The sequence below is a fragment of the Varroa destructor genome, unplaced genomic scaffold (genome assembly GCF_002443255.2).
Source record: "Varroa destructor unplaced genomic scaffold, Vdes_3.0 BEIS01000003.1, whole genome shotgun sequence".
Taxonomy (NCBI): domain Eukaryota; kingdom Metazoa; phylum Arthropoda; class Arachnida; order Mesostigmata; family Varroidae; genus Varroa; species Varroa destructor.
The window spans coordinates 16,267,148-16,286,890 of record NW_019211456.1 but is presented as its reverse complement, the minus strand read 5'-3'; the positions used below and the strand labels follow the sequence as shown (position 1 = coordinate 16,286,890).

Genomic DNA, 19,743 nt, shown 5'->3' with positions numbered 1-19,743 from the left:
AGCCCTAACAAATCATTCGAGATATTCTTTCGTATATCATTTCGAGCGGACTTTCCAGCCAGAAGAATGATATATTTTACAAACTTGGTGGCGTACATATTGTTACCCCTCAGATAGTTTATTCTCCTCGACATCTACATTTTCGTGGAGTAATATCACCAAGGCTACATTTTGCTGGTGCGCTGGCTTTTGTAGACTACCACAGCTGTCTTTACCTGGCGACCGTCGATATAAATACCAAAAGCCGCGTCTGACTGTAGCTAACTAACTTTTGCATGCTATCGCCGCTTACTCCTACCTAGAAACCAGTTTTCCTCCGGAATTTGTACGTTTCTATACTTCAATATCAGCTTGTACTGTCGTTTAGCTCAGTTAGGGAATATCCAGCCATGATCATCATCGTTTTTTGTCGCTACTTGTTCTAATTGAATTACTTAAGAACGAACGAGATATACTATGGTTGAGCAGTTATGAGCCTACAGCTCACTACGCAGGGCTTCGGCTGTTCTCGCCACTATTTCAGCTCCCTTGGAGAGATATTAGCAGTGCAACCTGCAAGTCACAGGTCTGAATCAAAGCTCCAACCAGCGGTCACTTGCTCCCTTTGACCTTAGTTTGGTCGTGGATATCGCCGTACATGGCCCAGCCTGTCGACCTACCTACGTAGGTTTCATCTTTCTAGTTAATGTATACATCGACAAAAGTATTATTACATTTAACCGGTTGTTGTCAGTTATTTAGGGTTGATGCCGTCCCGCTGCCGCTACTGGTGGAAGCCAGGTATATGTGTGTATGTTAGCTGAGAAAGGAACCATTGTTTTCGCAGCCACAAGAGTAAATGGCACCAGAATAGGACAATGAAATGGCAGTTCTTTATTGCTGTATTGTGTGACAAACTGGGCATTACCGGCACACTTGACCATAATAACTTTACATATACACGCACACAAACGTCCTATTTCCTAAAGGCTGAACAAAACGAGGTAGGCCACTTGCAGAAGACTAGAAAGCAATAGCACGACCTAGCTTCGAGCGTTATTCCGCAATTATAATGGAGCCATTCTGTTCGTTGCACGCCACAAGCTTCAACTGTTGCATTTATTGCCTTTGGAGGACTTCCTTTTAGGCCCACTTATCCAGAAGTGTCGATGAAGTTCCATTGTATTTGCTTTTTTATTTCTGACATTCACTTGATTTAGATATTTACGCAAGGTTTGACATTTAAAAGATTTTATTGTTATTGAGCATCTGATCATTCAAGTTTGATACATTCTGCTCAAGCGGGTAGTTGTAGCAGATAGACGTTCACTCATGATGTAGGTTTTAATACCGTATCGATGGTTCGTTCATACATGGTCGCCTCTTTTACCGGGCATCGACAAAATGAATGTTTATTCTGCTCGTATTATTAACATGTTCATGTTGAACGAAGCTCGGCAAAGGGGTATCAATAAAATAGGCATTACAATACGTGTCGAAATCTAGACAATTCAGCATCAGACGAGCGACTAAAGCAATTTCTGCTGCCTGCTGTACAGCATCTATATGGACTGCAACTTTGCACGAAGCCCTCTGTTTATGCTTTCATACCAACTGCGTTCTGTAGATGTGGTATATTGTAGGGTGTCCGCAAATGCGGTACACCTTTGCGTTCTACTATAGCAGCCGATGCCACTCCCTAAAACATAACTGAGTATAGCGTCCAGGGCCGAGAGCGCATCACATACTCTATATTAGGGGCCAAGTAGTTCACTTGTATATGGATTACGGAGCAGTACAGCCCATGAAGGCTTAACTACACACGAGGATAAGTAGAAAGGATGTCCTGAGAAATGTATATATTTGTACGTATAACTCCCAAGGACAAACAGCAGCGGCCGAGCTAACAGCATGAAGCTTTAATGTTCATTGCACAAAAATACACCTAGTGCATTTGCACCTCATTGCGTGACTTGCACCGAAAATCTGTTAACTTGTCAACATATGATCAAGACTCTTCCTGCTTACCTTTTAACCATTTTAATGAGTTTTAGCATTTAGAATAATCATTCAGTGTTCCAAAGTGTATTATTATAAGGTGCGGAATCAAGGAAAAATTGACTACACATGTATTACATCTAAAATCCAAATCTACTCTCCCATATTAGATTCCATTCAAATTTGGCTCAGCTATAAAAAATATAAGCGGTCTGCATTTACTTTCATTGCGGAACATTACTGTTCATGTCGAAAGGCAACGTCAGAGATTGACTACATCGCCAAATGGGTTATTTCAGTTTGATAATACTGAAAGTCATATTTACAATATGTTTCAACGGGCAGGAGACAACTGTCTAGAGTGAGGGTTGCCAAAAAAAGAAAGAAATCAATATTTTCGTAATAGACGAAAAACCCCACTACTGCCAGGGTGGCCATAGAACGAATTTACATTTGCAACATTCAATCACTGTATGCGTTGCGGTCTACTGTCAAAAATGACCGCGGTAACAACACTCGTAGCTGTGACGTGTTTCGTCACCTCAGTGATCATAACAGGCTCAAACTTCCAAGAAATATTTTCCTTTTAATCTCATCGCTATAACGAAAGCCGGCCGTAACATTGCGCGCTTCTCTTCATCTAAAGCAGGAATTACTTAATTACCCTAAAATAAGCTCTTTAAAAATTCTGCTTTGCACCCATTTAGGCCTTTTCAGCAGTTAACTTTAGTGGCACTCACAATAGCTCTAATTATCGTTCTGGTTCACTTGAGACACTAATGCCACCGTTCGTAATGGATGAGAACCGAATAACCTCACTGCTGATTTATTTACGTCACCCCTCTCCTCGTATGCTTAACTTAACCACTCAGCAAATCCTTTTTACTCGCGACAAGGTCCAATGTCAGTTGATAGTCTTAGAAGTTCTTTCTTTCTGGGTTTCGATATCATTTAATTATAGCCGAGTTCTCGCCCACTAGCATATGCCAACAAGCCTATCATTTGCCTTGATAACTTCATCCCCTTTTCACTTTCTCCATCCTTTCTGGGTTATAACTTTCATGCGTTCCAGTGATGAAGCCCGATTTGCCATTATCCAATCCTTTTAGTCCGCTTTTTCCTCTAAACTGCTGCAGCAATGACGCGAGCGCCGGCGACGATGACGACTGATAGGACTAGAAAGGAACTGACGCCACAGAATCGAACTTCATCTAAGTCTAACTAACTGTCTATTGCTTCGTATCGTTTTGGATATATAAATCACGACAGCCTTTTCTGAATCTCATCCATCTTTCTTTCTCGTGTTTATTGCACTTCAACGATTTCCGTTTTTGCTTTCCTCGCGTCTGCTGACTTCGCTTCATTTGTTTCTTTAGGTCATGTCCTGGTAGGCCTTGTTCTTTCACAGACACCTATGCCTGGCTTTTCTTTACCGTTTCTTCTCCACCGATATGCCCGGAGTTTTACATTTGCTCATTTATACCTCGCGCGCATCCTTGAAAGCCTTAGCATGTAATAATCCCCTAACTCAACTCGTCCTCAACTTCCTTCTCCTATAGACCGGGTAACTAAGAATTTGCGAGAATCGACAAGAGAAACAAGCGGATTGAGCATTGATATGAACGAATAAATGGCAACAAGCAACTGAGCTGGATGGCGCTCCGTTAGGCCTATGTCTTTACATTGGCTGCGAGGTATCAGAAAAGGGAAAAACCAGGACCGTTTCTATCACACGCAAGATAGTAGCAGGCTGACTATCGCTACGTCTAGTACATCTTCCCGGCGTTGGAAATGCATAGTCAAAAATTGAAGCGTACAGAGTGACAGTCCTAGGCAGAGTAATAGAGTTTATGAAGTAGATTTTACCGGGTAGGACAAAATGAGAAAGCCTCTCTATTTTTTTCTTCTCCCTTACATTTTCTTACAATGTACACTTTCACTTTTATTGCTGTTACTCGATCGGTCGTTGGATTGCCGAATGGCCGCGAGGAAATTGGGGGTTGTAGACATGGCAAGAATTATAATCAATAAATTGGCTCTATTATCCTAAAATGGAAGAGGGCCGCCATAGGAAACGAGAAAGATTAAACGGTGGTCATCATTGCGATCGCGGCAGTTACAATATGCACGACATAAACAATGACGATATACAAAAAGTCTCGAATGTATTCTTTGCACGTAGATAAACACTAGTACACACATTCTTGGCTCGGTTTTATGATTTCATCGCTTCCTGACCTTTATATTATTACGTTTGGTTATGGTGCAGTGTTCCCGTGACTTCTGATGCGGGCATCAAAAGCGAATATCATGCAGTCGTCATATATTGTGCAGCTCAAGTCTGGGTTCGTGTACAGATCGCACCTGTGTCTATCCATCCAGGTTAGTCTGTGCGTGTCAGATAACTGTAATTGATGATTGACTACTAAAAGCTAAAAAAGTGAAGGTTCCCCGTATAATTGCTGGTACATCTGTCTTATTGCCAAGATAAGTGCCATTCACGTCATCATTACAGTTAGGCTTGTACTTACGTGCCTGTTGATGTCGGATATCACAACGGCGTCTTGTTCCCGTCAGAAAAAAGAGGGGGGACCTTCACAACAAACTTATAGATGTCAGTGTGTTTCTCTGGCCAGGTGTAGGGCAGACAATGATTGCTTTCTGTGTTTGCATTGTCCGCCAATATCAGGTCTCCGTGCCTCTTACAAAAAAGTGGTAACATATAGTGCTATCGTGTGATGTTAAGCCATGTCATCTTTCAACAATACAGGAAGTACGTCGACATGCTCGTTTTCTTACGAATTCGATTTCAATACCTTAAGTCAGTCTTGCTACTATGGCGATTCGTCGTTTTTATCGATATTTTGACAAATATCAGGCAAAGAGGCATGAGGCAGTGAAAGCGTTCAAAAACGTGTGCTAAACATGTGCGTTTTTTTCCACAAGTAAGATAGCAGACGAGAAGAAAAACACAGATGATGTCAACACTTCAATTTCTTCGTTCAAAATTGTTCGATTCGACAAGGGTTTTTCTTTGTCTTTCTTCGGAAAAGTATGTCCACTGTTGTGCCAAGAGTTTGAATAACTTTCAAAGAAAAGGAATATCGAGGCTGCCTAACTGCACCATCGATTACTGTTGCTATTCTATACAGGTATAATTTTCCATAGGATAGGATACGGTAAATTCAAAACGAGCGATCATGAGCTTAGCTCATTCGACAAGTGGCAACTTTATTCAAAATGGTCTAATAAAGCAGCAAGAAGGACCAATAGTTGTCATGAAGCTGGGGACGGCATTTTAACAATGAAAGGCCTTTCCTGGGAAACGTTAATTTAGTGCGGTTGCAGCTCCATTACTTTGAAGCTAGGACCTTTGATTAATTTAAGATACAATGATTTCGTATGCAGTATCGAATATAAATGATCCAGACGTTACCTAGAGCCGGTAGTGTACATAACTTTACGTTCAAACCCGTTTTCGACATACATGCCTTGAATCATCTTGGCAACCGGGGTGTCTGGCTCCCGTTGAAGTGACGTCCCTTAACTTCACTGGTTAGATCTGCTTGTAAATGTTCTACGCCTTCTTGTGTATTGTACTGCATAAGTTTTCGTGTAAGCACCCCACGTATCTCAAAACGTTTGGACGCAATCTAAAGGTTTCTTTATATGTATTTTTGCTTGGCGTACATTTTTAATTTTTGTGGTTTTTACGTTTTTTTATATTGGCAGTCTGCGTAATACTAAGCGAGTTTCGTACAAGTCAGCATTCAAACGAACAAACAGGTGTTTCAAAATAGGCATCATACGGCTACCTACTTGATCGCGATTTCATGTTTTTGATTAAAAGCGTTTAGGGTGTAAAGCGGGAAAGTCATCTAGGGTTATTCACCAGGCCTGTTGTTACGCTATATGCAACAAGATGTTGTTAGCTCTTTCGCGATTGCCAGCTACTTAGTTTTTAAGTATAGGCAAGGTGAATATACAAAACAAAGGTATTTTGACGACAGCGTTGCGTATTTTAACAAAAAAAAAAAAAAACAAATATGTTCCGCGGGTCTTGCGTGCATACAGGCACCACCATAGCAGTTTATGCGTGCCACATGTGGTCCCTACTAGGAAACCAACTTCATTGCCCGTTCTTTATCGGCTTTTTAATTGAAAACGAAAGAACATAGGTGACGAAAACAACACCCCATATCATCTGCCACCTCTAGTTACTCCTGCGTAATAGTTAACCTCCCGTTCGCTCAGTGCCGATTCAGCCAAATCTTTGCCGCAAAAAGTACTGCTGTGGTTAGCTGTTTCGCTGTTGTAATGCATGCTATATTAAAAATGCTCGTTTATGCACGTGTGCACGTTATATGTCCGTATCCGTTCTAAAAACGATCAGCTTGCTTCTTCGAAAGCGGTACTCAAAGCAAGCAACCACTCACTGACTGTACTTGTCGGCCCCTAGCGCCTTCACTTACACTTTGATTCTCTCGTTGTCTTCTCAGTAGGGACAGGACACCAGCGAAGCTATGTGCTCAAGTTCAGAGCTTTTCAAGGTCGACCTTCTTCTACCGCAAATTTTTCAATCTAGGCATCTCTCAGAGCTGATCATGGTGGAACAAAGAAAAATGTCCTCTGTGACAGCACTAGAACACATTCAACATCCTTAAGACTTCCTACGATGCGTACTTTAGCGTGACCGTTAGTCGTCGCCATTGTCACCGTGAAGTCCTTTGATAGATGCGAGAAGAGAGAAGCAAACGGACCGCGATAGAGGAAGCCATAAAACAGCGATGATTGCCGAGATGGCCAGAAATAACAGAATAGCGAGATGGTCTCGTAAAAACGACTGTGAATAGCGGTCTTCCAAATGACTCAGCCACTGTATGTATATATATTTATGGTAAATTGATTGAACAGACAGTCGTGAAGAAAGAAACGGAACATAAATATGAATAGCACTGATTTATTGACTTGCAAGTGCTACCTTTATTTCTTATATTATTATTAAATTAAGCGAGCTTAATTAGTATGAATGAAGTGCCTCAACGAAATGCGATCCAGTGCGGACATCGCTCAAGGATCATGAAAACATGTAGTTGAGGTATATTAATGAGAGATTCTTTGACATGTAGGGAGATCGATACTCGTGTATACAGAGTATTCCTTTCGAAGGACTCTGATTCAGAAAATAGGTAAGGTAAACATGCGTGGTATTTAATGCACCGAAGTTTTATATGGATGCGTTTATTTGCCACAATGACAGCAAAACGCCAGCAGGGTTAAGTATTCTACGGTACGCAACCTATAGAAGTGGTATACCAAAACGCACCTACTAAAGCAAGTCTTTTGTTCTGACAAAGTAATTAATCAATAGTGGCCATAGAAATAACAACAAGTAAAAAAAACATGTACACATTTAAATTGATACCATTGTTAAAAAGTCATACAACTTTGTATACGAACATCGGGCATACGCTTGTCTTGGAACCAGAATGCAAAAGCTTCCACGAGGTGGAATAATTTACTAGGAAAGAGAACTGGTTGTGGTAAATTACCGCCATCAGCAACCCTGCAGACGTAACGTTCCGCCAATCTAGGTTCTAGGCAAATATTCTATGCAAGGATCTTATCGTTCCATTTGTCCCTTATGACCGACGCCCACAAAATGCAGTTACCGTAGCAAGCCACTTCAGATGTACTTAAGTCGGTCCGAGTTAGTCTAGCATTAGCATGGTGCCGTTATACAAAAAGTATAGCCATATTGCGCCCGACTGATCTAGATCGTTTTCTCACGAGACAAGTCACTGTTCATATCACCATTTTCTTTGTCATCTCCAAGGCCTGGTGCTGGACTTAACTTTGCCCGTCGGCATCGTCGATCTCAGGTCCCTTTCCTCGCTTGGGCACCGCACAGCGTTCCATGTACTGGCAAAAGTTCAACAAAGTAAAATTTTTTTACGATGTATTTGTATCGCAAGATGACGTGTCTACTGCGGTTCTCATTCTATCCGGTTAAGGACAAAAGCGATGTGTTTATCCTTGCCTACAAGTCGGGAACCATATGGGACGTAAGCGGTGCTTAATTGCGGATATAAATGGGGCCATTGACATAGTCAAAGGATAACGCTAAATAGAGGGAATCTTTAAAAAGGCAGTATGCCACGACCCGGATCGCGGCAGCCCATTCGAGGCTAAACAGAAAAGTAAGCTATTCTTTCAGAAAAGTAAGCGTTTTTCTAAGCACATTACTAGTTGTAATGGGAATTCTACTAATCAACAAAAACAATGAGAAAAGAGAGGGCATTGCCTCGTAGACTTTTGTAGTTGCGATCTTATCAAACACAATTAGTGAGTAGTATGAGTGTGAGCCTAGGCACGCGCCAACATTTAGCCAAAAGGGCCGGGCCCTTAGCGCAATGGCTTCACAAATCGGACAATTTTTATTTCTGGGAAACGCTAAAACAAACCTAGGAGCTGATTGTGCAAGCAAGCAACTGGACTGTTATCTAGTTGATGGAAACAGAAGTAAGTAGCAGAATACATCACATATCTATTGGAAAGCTGAGATTATATAATAGCTGCTTTGCGCACTAAATGGATAACGCTGCCCTACGATGAAAACGACAAGGTTTTCATTTGCTTTTATCTAGCCTCGTTTGACTGGCGAAGGTGCTTTTGCCAGTTAGCCAAGACAACCAATCGGTGAATAGAAGAAATGGACACCGATCGCACGATCTGCACGAGCATACTTGTGCGTCGATAATGGAAAATTGGTCATGTATATATATGCATGCATACTGCGCTTATAACTGGACACATGAACGTTGGTAAAGCAAATGTCGCTACCTGTATAGCATCATAGGTGTTTTGGCATTTTGAGGGAGGGAGCGAGGTGGAAACGCTTCGTTTGCTAAACCGCCAATGTGAGTACTATATGATCTTTTGACACAGAGAAAGGGTTGAAGAAAATCACTATCTAAGATTATACTTGGGCATTCTACACTGAAGTACGATGCTAGAGTGTTTCAGTGGTCATGATTGCGAGTGCACAGTTAGAATACTACATGACGTGTAGAAGGGGGCCCGTCGAATGTTTACGTGACATAAAAAACGTTCATGTGTCACACTGCGGTAAGCATCTGTAGTACTGCCATCGTTTTATCCTTACTGTTATTTCAGTTTATTCGCATATATATGTATGTTTACTTACCGGACCGAGATTTACGAAACCATGCACATTTGCTACGCTGGATGCCTCCTTCCGGGTCATGTCACGGCGAAAGCGCACGAGAAATGAGTTGGTAAACACCTCGTTGTGCGGTGAACATTCAACGGCCGATTCGGAGACAAGGCCGATCACGACGACCGCTACTGCCATCAGGGATATTAGCCCCGCAGCAGATTTTTGGACAACGACTTGCATCACGCGGCGGCGGCAAGCGCTCGAGCTGACGCCGCGTGACAGGACGCGGAATCGTTACCAACCCGATGCTGCTGCTCTATATAGCTACCTAGACACCAACAGCACTTCAGTATTACTACAGCCAAGTCCAATGTTCACTACAGAGCAGGATACACCATGCTGGCAATAATCTGATAACACCAGAACTGGCGCATTGCTACCATCACAAAGTGCTGTCGTCCAAGGATTTTGGTTGACTTCGCCTGTAGCACGGTTGTTTCTACCGTCTGTTATAACTTCCTATTGCTTCGGTGACGACAGCGCAAATCAACGTACGACGTCAATGGTTAACTAATGGTATTGCAGCGGCTGAAAAGCGCTGCTGTGATAACTGCTGATTTTCTCGTTGCCGCTGTTTCAGGGGCTGATGTTTATTCTGCTTGTGTTGAGGCAGCTTGCTTTCCGTATATGAAACAGGCTGTTAGCTGTTTTGTTGGGATCTATCTCCAAACGCCTTTGGGATCTTCGACTAGCGGTTATGTTTTTGGCCTCGATGGCGACCCGCAATGACAATGGGAATGGGTATGATGGTAGCTGCGTTAATTTTCTTTATTGGAAAGTGTTGGCGGCAACCACACACCAATCAGTTCTGTTATAGCCAACTAATGGTATTAACCTCGTCTGCCAGCAGCCCACCGCGCTGTACTTCTACTGCCAATCAGTTTTGCTTACTGAACGGCCTGCTGTCCTTTGTCCTTCGTGCTTGCCAACAGCGACGCAGTCCACAGCAATCAGCAGATCAGGCGCGTCGCGTGGTGGTCGTCGTTTAATGGGTTGCTGTCGTCGCTGGTGGTGACCAAAAGTACCCCTCACCCAACTACTCCGATTTGGAATCGATCCGGCCCCAACAGCATTCGGGAGCGCACAGTGCTGCTGCAGCGCAAGCGTACTCTGTCGTCTTCGTCTTTCTCCGATTCGCTGAAGCAGTCAACCAACCATCAGGCGAGCTAACCAAGTGACACACTCCGAACTCGGCAGCGGACGGTCGCCAACATCCTAAAACAGGCACACGGCCAAATCGCACGCACGCACGCGCTTAACCGACAGATACAGCGCCAACTGCCAGCGAGACTTAACACAGAACGCACACATGCACGGCTACCACTGTACGTCGTCTCCGGCCCTCCGTACCCATAAAAGTGTCTAGAAAAAACCCCTCGCAGCAGTGCTCAGTATGCGCGCGCAGCGGGAAGTGACGCACGTGCACGTCGTCTGCTAACATATGGCACAGGCAGCCGAAAACTCAGCGAGACACCGACAAACCGAGCGCGATGTGTCTTATCCTATTCCGATAGCAGTGGCAGCAGCGGCGTCTATCGTCGTTGCTGCTGCCAAAACATCATAACAACGACGGCGGCTCCTGCTGCACGCAGGAGCAGCGGGGAACAATGCACGGGGAGCCAATATAGCGCCAGCGGAGGCCGCAGCAACGACAGCAGGAACGCATTACACAAACAGCCAGAGCCTCAAGCAATGCTGAGTCCGTAATAATCGTTTTTAGCCATCACTATTCCTGCTAATGCTGCTACGTTTTAGTACTGGAACCCGTAAAAGCCGACAGCTACTAAAAGCTGCCAGCGCAAGTTAGCAGGCTTAAAGTGCTCGTTGGCTGGCCTGCTTGCGCTACCACACCTTTGTCCCCACAATCGCAGTGTCCTCGCCCTATTGAATCGGGACGAAAACAGGGATCTCCTGCCTGGGAACAGATTTCCCTCACTTTTCCCGAAACCAAAAGGGAGAGAGAGAGAGAGAGAGAGAGAGAGAGAGAGAGTAAGCAAGGCAAATGAGCAAGTTGCTACGCCAGCGTATGGAGCAAGCGAACAAGCAAACAGGCGTAAACGGCAGCGTGCACAATACATTTACTATGATCCACAACGGCTTTGTGGCCGGAACGAGTGTAATCATTGGGCAGAATTAGCCGAGCGGCTGGTTAATACTCAGGGTCAAAGGGAATCTTCAGCTTCGGGCTGACAGTCAACGGTGAGACAAGCTATGGTAAGGTATACCGGCGATGGTGGTACGATTCGTTTGAAATTGCCGCTGTGCAGTGACAGCCTCTTATTGCAGCAGAGCCCGACTAAAGTCATCGATTTGAAAAGCGCTGGATTGAAAGCACTGACTGAAAAGAAAGAAAAAATGACGATTTTTGTGTTTAGCTTTACAACACACAGACCGATAAGACTTGCAAAAAGAGATGCAGGCTGATTAATAGGTTTGAAAACTCCTATGTAAACGTTATGGGCATTGTCATTAAGCTGTATCACGACTTTTGGGGGGTTATCTCTCTAAACGCATAATATTTCTCTAATTGTTAATGTTAGGTATGTGGTTTTGGAAGGTTTTCGTGGAACGTTCGCATTTCTCTCACAGTCTGGGACTCGATGTCGTCTAAAAAACGGTGCTGCTTGCCAAGCGTTTATAGGATGATAATAAATGTGTGCATAAAAGAACTTGACAGACGCCCAAGTATGAATAATATCGCTTTGAACCCAGCTTTACAAAAAATATAAATCCAACAAACACTTCTACTCGCTCATCCTCAGTCAGCGTTTTACGCCTACCATCAACTCAATTACCTTACTTAACTATTATTATTATTATTAAATGATCACCATCTTGAGAATTACTCGTACTGCTTTTTTTTTCGCAGTCATTTTTAAATCTATGCGATTAGTTTGCAATACGTGTCTCATTTGAGCCTGCCCCATCCGCTTACTGTTTCCTGGCCTTCTCCTTTGGCAGGTCCTGAATTCCTTCTCATAATGAGTATGCCTCATGAAAACACGGCAGAAGCAACGCTTCCACTTGCAAAATTATTTCAATTGCGTTTTGTTCTGCTCCTGTTTTAATCTATTACCTTTTCTACGGGTTTCAAGTCAGTGGCAGTAGCAGAGATAGCATGTGTTCCTCCCGCTCCCACTCCCTGTTTCCATGTTTGGCCATGGATACAGCACAAGGAGCGAGAGGGATTTATCTTATTAAATAGTCACATTCGCATAGATGGGACCTCCCATGTGCCTGATTCATTTGTTTCGTAGGTTATTACATAACAAAATAAGGCGGCGTTATAACTAGTATTTCTCTGGACCTAGTGAAATATCATATGCTATTGCATGCCGTAACGTGTACACTTTGTTATCCTATTGTTGCATATACAACAAGAAAAAAAGACTCAAAGCTCTTTGTTGCAATACAATGCAATTCATCGACGAATCTTTCTCCCTACTAGGCTGACAGTTTTTGGCAACAATATACTTTTTGAATGAGCCCAGCGAGATTTTCTATATATTTCTTTGATTTTCTATATATTTTCGTTGATTGTATATTATATAACCTAACCTAACAGTAATAGGTCATCTTGTAGGTAACGACAGTGAAACAACTAATCTATGTAATCAATTTCCCTTGTTTGAAGGGCCATTGCATGCCTTAAAAATAGATCAAATGTGCTTAATGAACTCATTGTGCTTTCGACATCCGATACTGGGCAGGCAGTCTGCCCTGTTCTTGTTTCACCTCAGACGGATGTAGTATGCTGATAAGGCTCCCATATTGAATGACGTCCAAACGGCTGCTGATAGTGAATAGCGCCCTCTCGTGATTCGCTGAGGAACTAGTTTGCAAGTTTATATGGAGATGAATAGGCGACTGTTGCTGTTACAGGGCGGCAGGAAACCCCAGCAATAGAACCAGCATACCGGTGCCAATGGGGTGTCTTGCTGCTGCTGCTGCTGCTGCTGTCCCCGCAAGGAGAAACCAAGCATAAATGCTCCTGGTTTTACCTTGCTGTTATGCTGGGACACGACACAAAAGCGAGGGGTGGCTTTCGAAATGACCTCACGGTATGCGATGCCGTCTTCCTACCTTCGTTCACCAGACAAAGGACGCAGAAAGGGACGGAGGCGCGCTGTGAGACTTTTGCATCGGCTAAGCTGAGACTGAAGAAATTGCCGGTAGCGCTTCTGTACCCCCGCCGAAGGCGGCACAGACCAGAAGGCAGTAGATGGATAGCAGGTGGAGCAGCGGTGAAACGCACACGCGCAATTCTATCGGCTTCCGGTTTCAGCAACGCTAGTCGTTATAGCAGAAACGAGATGAAGAAGAAACGACCAGCTAGTGAAGCCACCGGGATCTACGTTGAAAAAGCAGGAGGATCGATGAACAGGAATTCCAGTTCCGACCGGTATGACCCAGAGCTCGCATGGCCAGCCAGTGGACACTAATTTACTAATGCAAAAAAATATCGCAAACATATAAGTGAACTAGTTAAGTTCAGCTGCAACAAGATGGACCAATTACCGGGTCTAAGGATAACAGGAGCAGATGTAAAATAGTTGAAAATACTAGCATCATATAATCTTCGTTTGTATCTCAGACCTTGCCAGAGTGCTTTCTCTGGCCAAAACCGAAAATGAGTCTCGAACATGGTGGAGAGCATGAATAAAAAATTATCCAGAATTTATTTACTGTTTGCGTTTAGTTTAGTCTAGTGCTGTACATTGTAAGAAAGCCTTGCAACTTTAATGGAGATAGATAGACCGAAGTGCTACCTCAATGCATGCAGACACGTGCGAAATCACCTTTTTACACGGCCTCTAGCGGCAATTTAACCTAAAGTTGTAGTAAATTGTTACGTGCTGCGCTGAATGAAACACTCTCAGAGACCTATAAAAAGCCATAGCAGAGTTATATACGAACTACCGATCATGAAGGCAAACCATGGGTTCATTTTAGGCGGTCGGTCAACTGCTTTAGAGTGAGTTCTTGAAAACTTTTCGCTCGTTCTGCAAACACTTTACTTAATTATCCTAAATGCCATTTAATGTATGTCATAAGACGACGAATACTTACGTAACTATATCTTGCCCTGGCCACCAACCTTAGTCCAGTTTACTGCCTACAAAACTTTTGGGATTTCGCCATAATGGCAGCCCTTGTCGAAATACTTCCATGCCCGGGTTCTCGTTCCTAGATTCTTCGTTGGCGATTTGCCAGTTGGAAAAGTCGTTATCCGCTGGGAACCCGGTCGCAGATTAAGAATAGGATGGATAGGGCTAATTCTGTCGTTGGCGTGTGTCTATATGACATTGTATGTATGAGTGCAATAAATAAACGGTGAACCTCCAGTTAGCAGTATCACCACCGTTATCCTTCCTGCAAATTGTAGGTTACAAATACACATCAAATCTCGTTCGAAACGGAAAGAAAAAAGATAAAAAAATATATAACGACAAAAATATAAATATGCAAAAACATACAATTTGATATATAATGATCAGCATCTAATGTACTTGTAAAATGTAGCTAAATATATTTATGCTTGGTAGAGAATTTTTAGACGGTTTGTCCATACTACTGGGTACGTAGCTACAAACATCTTAATAAGTGCGTACAAATATAGTTTACTGAAGCGTCAAAAACATACCAAATTCTGCACAAAAACGCGTTGGACGACGACTACTAATATATTGATCACAGTAGTTTATACCTTTAGCTTCATTATTGTCTTACAATTATATAATTTGTGTGTGGATTACACACATTTCAACAACGCTATGGTTGTAATCTTATTTCCTCTCCGTCGTGTCTGGTATCCTGTCCTGATGTAAAACTCGCAATATCTCATCTTTTGTGTTAGTTTTACCTTTTACTTCACAATTTTCTTTTTTCTAATTGTATACTTCTTTCTTTATGTCCATTATTTGCGGGGAATGGAACTGGAATATGTCGAATTGGAACATTCTTTTGTAGGCCGTCTGCCTTAACGGGCACGTGTTCATCCGCCATTCTTGGCGGTACAGAAACGCCTGTTCCTTTCGGAACAAAACAGATGGTTTATCGTGGCGGATAATACTGCAGCATCCTAGCGAAAAATTGCCTGATTTTTGCTACAGAAACTTTTTTTTTTGGTTTTTAAAAAGAAAATATGAAATGTCAATTAGTTCATCCAGCTAAGCTCTAACGATTAAGACTTGTTACGCTTTTTTGCACCCTTTGCACTTTCCCACTGTTTTACTTGACACCTTGACCATTAACACAAAATTTAATGTAATTTTAAAACTTTAGGTGCGGGTTTTTTTGTATGTAGCCTATTTAAGCGGCACTTTTACGACTTTGTACCCAACATTGTTGATTGACGCATGGTTACTATTAACAAATGATTTGATAACTAAGGAAAAGGATCCTCCAAAAATGATTAGCATTGGGTTTAGGTCGTGAACAACTGTGACGGACAGCGGTCACATTCCATACGGATGCTTGTCACAGACGGAATTTCCAACACACATATACAATATACATCCATATTTTTGGAAATATGGACTCTCCTTATATATGTCCTGCCATGTACATTTGTGCAGTACTATGTCTCTATATTAATGAGAGGTAGGCTGGTTTTTTGCTGGTTAATGATTACTTGAAAAAATATCTTCCAGGATTTTAAAAAAATTCGATCGGATAAATTCAAACGTAAACACAGTGTTCTTTGGCGGAAGCTAGCGGTCGTCTGAACAATTTTGCTCATACCTTTGTCAAATCTATAGTGAAGTGAATGAAACTATTTATCCTAAGTCTATATAATACATTATTAGTCATTGTTAATTTACACGACTATCTGCTCAGTGCCCGATTCTCAAGCCCGCAAAATCTTTATGTCTAGCTTCTTTGAGGCTTCAAAAATGTAGCACTGTTTCACACTTTTTCCAGCAATTTCAGATAGGTATAGGCAGTAACTGATAGATAAGATACCGTTATCTTTACTATTCAGCCTGTTGTCAGATCATAACAAGAGTTCAAAAAATATGACATACCAACAATATACGTTGTTTTATTGATACTGAGTATAATTCTTCCATTTCTATGATGTTCTATTGTTTTGCTATGAGGTTTGTAAAAAAAAAAAAGCATTATCATAAGGAACCCCTTGCCTGCTCATGTACATTTCCCTTTTCTGTTCTGCTTTCTATAGATAGCAACTATAGACAGAGGATAGCGACAAGTAGTCGCGAGTCACTAAATACAGCAGGGCCATCAGAATAACAATCGGCCCAAACAGGCATAGACGACCATTTCCCAGTAACTCTTTCCTTGTAAACAAATTAACTCTTGACTTTATTTCGTTATTATATGAATTGATTTATTCGTATAATAATGAAAGCTGTTTCAGTATTACAGGCTGATTTACTCTTATATTGGCTATCTTATATTGACGTTAACTGAGTAACAAACACAAATTACGCAATGCTCGTCTATCATTTCGGTTTCAGCAATGACCCCAAACATAAAATAACTAACGCTTATTAACATAAAATAATTACTTTAGCACTGCCGTTTAGCTCGCAACGCATCACGAGGTACGTTCATGCGTTGTTTCAAACCATACCCCCCATGTACGCCCTTACATTCTCATAACAATTATGTGTGTCGTGCTAAAACGAAATCTGGGTCTGTTTATCTGTTTGATGCTCGCTAAAGTTTTTCGCTCTTGCAGTGCATCGGAAATGACGCAGCTGTCGGGGTGCTAAGAGGGCAAAGCAATTTCATTCTCTCCACCTCACAAGTGGGCTAAAAAATACAGCCAGCGAGTGTGTCTGTCCGAATGTTGCAAGGTCAGATGTGGTTGCCACCACCCATTCGGCAACGATCGTTCTCTCCCATTGCTCGTCCAGTTGTGCCCATTTGTCAGCCGAGACCCGTATGTCAAAGGATTTCGCATACCATAGCTATGCTAGTTTTGGTAGGGCTAGGGAAATCAAAAGGTGTTTGTCTTATTTCAGTCCTTTAAGTGGATATAGTGCGTAGGTGTCACGGATCACCAATCGGTACGGGAATTCTAGTGTATTGCGAGCTGTTAACAGATGTAAAAAAGGTATTTTCTATTTTGGTCAAACGAGCTCACCGTATTTACTTATTGAAGCAATGTTCTAATGTATGCAGTGCGCGTATCGTTCGCGTAGCGTAGAGATATAGAAGTAAATGAGCACTGTAGTCCGCTTGGAAGCTATCAGCGATGCCCCGATAGCTTCCGAGCGTAAAAATAACGGAAAAATTCAGTGATTAGTCTCAGTATTGTGGCACCTATTGTGCAAGTTACAGCATTGAAATTGAAGTGCATGCTTATGCAGAGCTTGTTTCACTTGTGCCATTATTGATAAATTATGTTCTTTTCGATGACTAGGTACGTTAGACCTAGCTGGAGCTTCTGTGACTCACTGGGCAGGGGCATAATCAAGATGAAGTAACACAGTCGGAGAAACTGCACAGACATGACGCGTACCATGCGAGGACGTTGACAAGTTAGCCGAAGACCCTAAGTTCCGATAACATGGTCACAAAGCGTGTGACCATCCTGGGGTACAACTCCTGTACCTGCATAACATCAGTTGAACGGAGCTACTGTTATATATCCGAGCTGGGGACAAGCATGAAAAGGTTATCTGGTTAACCAACGCTGCACTCTGGTAGCTTGCGAGTTTACTTTGTTTTCTTCGTTACGCAGGCTTGTGTTCATGTATCGCCTAATGTTCAATTTGCTACATGCATTACCACGCTGAGATTTAACGGCAAGTAAAATAGGGTCAAACAACAACTCAGTCGCAGGATTTCCATATCGTCTGTTGAATGTTCGAACGATGGGTGTACTGAAACGTGTAGCAGCAGGCGTCGCATAATAGCCGATATTGTACGTTATGTGAGAATCTCATTGACACCTAATCTATATGACCCCTAACTGAATATCAGTTAGATATCAATCAATGAAGTACAAAAAGTAAATTAAGCATGCACGTAAATATTGATGTCAGTATGCTCTAGTGCTCGGAACATTAATCGATCAGATGGTTTACTTTAAGATCAAAAAGTTCACAAGCGTTACCAGAGTTGTCCGACCTAAGGCTAGTGTTAAGCAAGTATCGTCATGAGCCCTTAGGGATAAAGTGCTCCTGATCGTTGTCGACAAATAAAAACAAAATTAATTGGAAATTCTTTCTAGGACGGTCCGTTACCATAGCTAGCGTTACGAAAGTCTTGATATTTTCTATGTTGTACTATCTTTTATAAGATATTCTGGAAACGATAAGCTCCTTCGAGACGCCACAATACCGTAGTACTAAAAATTCATCTTTATTGTCACGCGAACCCATAAAAAAAACAGGCAACTATCCAACTAGAAGACAGCGGTCTTGAAAAGGCCATATTCCAGTATATGCGTTGCGGGTTACTTTCAACATGCTATTATAGTTACTACTATTACTCGTTCTTTCGACATTGGCTTGAAATATCTGCGATTTGGAACTCTATTGGGCTCTCGCTGAGCCAAAACTGTGTTAGCATAATTGGACCTCGATTTAACCGAACTGCTCGACTCCGTTTGCTGTTTGCAATCCACACGCGAAAACATCGTCGGAAAGTTATAGGAACAAGACAAGTACGGGTAGAAGGTGTCGGTGCTTCCAGCTCTAAACTTATTGTCCTGAAATACGGAGTGTTCACAAACGAGGTCGGATAAATTTTATTTCACTGTTATCGTAAGACATGCTCTTGTTTTCGTATATGATATAGGTACCAAGGAATATAAATCTATGTTTAAGTATATTCCAAATGCCAACGCAGTGGGTTATGATTGATGCCTGTCAGGCCAGCAATGCTGTTTCTGTTTGCTGTTATTTTGTAATTAAATTATAAGTTATAATTGGATAGTGGCTAGCTCGAAGTTGTTGCACCGCTAGAAAGTGTTGGGACACAATGACCCAAAGCGTTATGATGACCCACCATCTCTATGGATTTTTAAATCATTATCTCTGAAAATAGTCGAGTTTGTTCAGCGCAATTTTCCCCATATTAACTGCGGAATGAATAACAAGGCCAAGCTCATAAGATTTGGAGCTCGACACTAAATAAAATAATGTACCAATTTGAATTTATGTTAGTTTTTGTTTGTATGTACCCCCACACAGTTATGGTTGACCATTAAGCAAAACACGTAATAAACACATTACGCAGCACATGCTATTTATCGGGTCGTTTTCAGTCATATGTTGGCCTACGTAAACACATACATACTCTCTAAAAATCTACACCAGAATACACTACGTAATTCTAAACGTTTAAGAGCTTTATTTTAGTGGGGAATGGTGAAGTATAATTTGCACTTTGCCACATATGAGGCACGCCAGCCATAAACAATGAAAGACAAAGCAGCGTTCAATTTGAACCAATCCCTCTGTTTGCTCTAGTTAATGCCCCTAATGCAAATAACATAGTATAGGGCAGTGTGATTACACTGACGTTTCGCGTTCCTGCCCATCAAA

General features: G+C 42.1%; 1 protein-coding gene and 1 long non-coding RNA gene across 2 annotated transcripts in view; one reads left to right on the top strand and one right to left on the bottom strand.

Moving 5' to 3' along the window:
• The window catches only part of amon (prohormone processing protease amontillado), a 36,785-nt gene extending 26,208 nt beyond the window's left edge, over positions 1-10,577 (bottom strand). Inside the window, exon 1 of the mRNA XM_022797812.2 lies at positions 9,185-10,577. Coding sequence (XP_022653547.1) covers positions 9,185-9,397 — 213 coding nt within the window. The 5' untranslated portion in view covers positions 9,398-10,577. The remainder of the gene's footprint in view (positions 1-9,184) is intronic.
• A 6,526-nt stretch (positions 10,578-17,103) lies between these two features.
• On the top strand, positions 17,104-19,352 carry LOC147756584 (uncharacterized). Its single transcript, XR_015324706.1, has 2 exons — positions 17,104-17,303; positions 17,613-19,352. It is a non-coding gene; the product is annotated as an uncharacterized LOC147756584 (long non-coding RNA).
• The last annotated feature ends 391 nt before the right edge of the window (positions 19,353-19,743 follow it).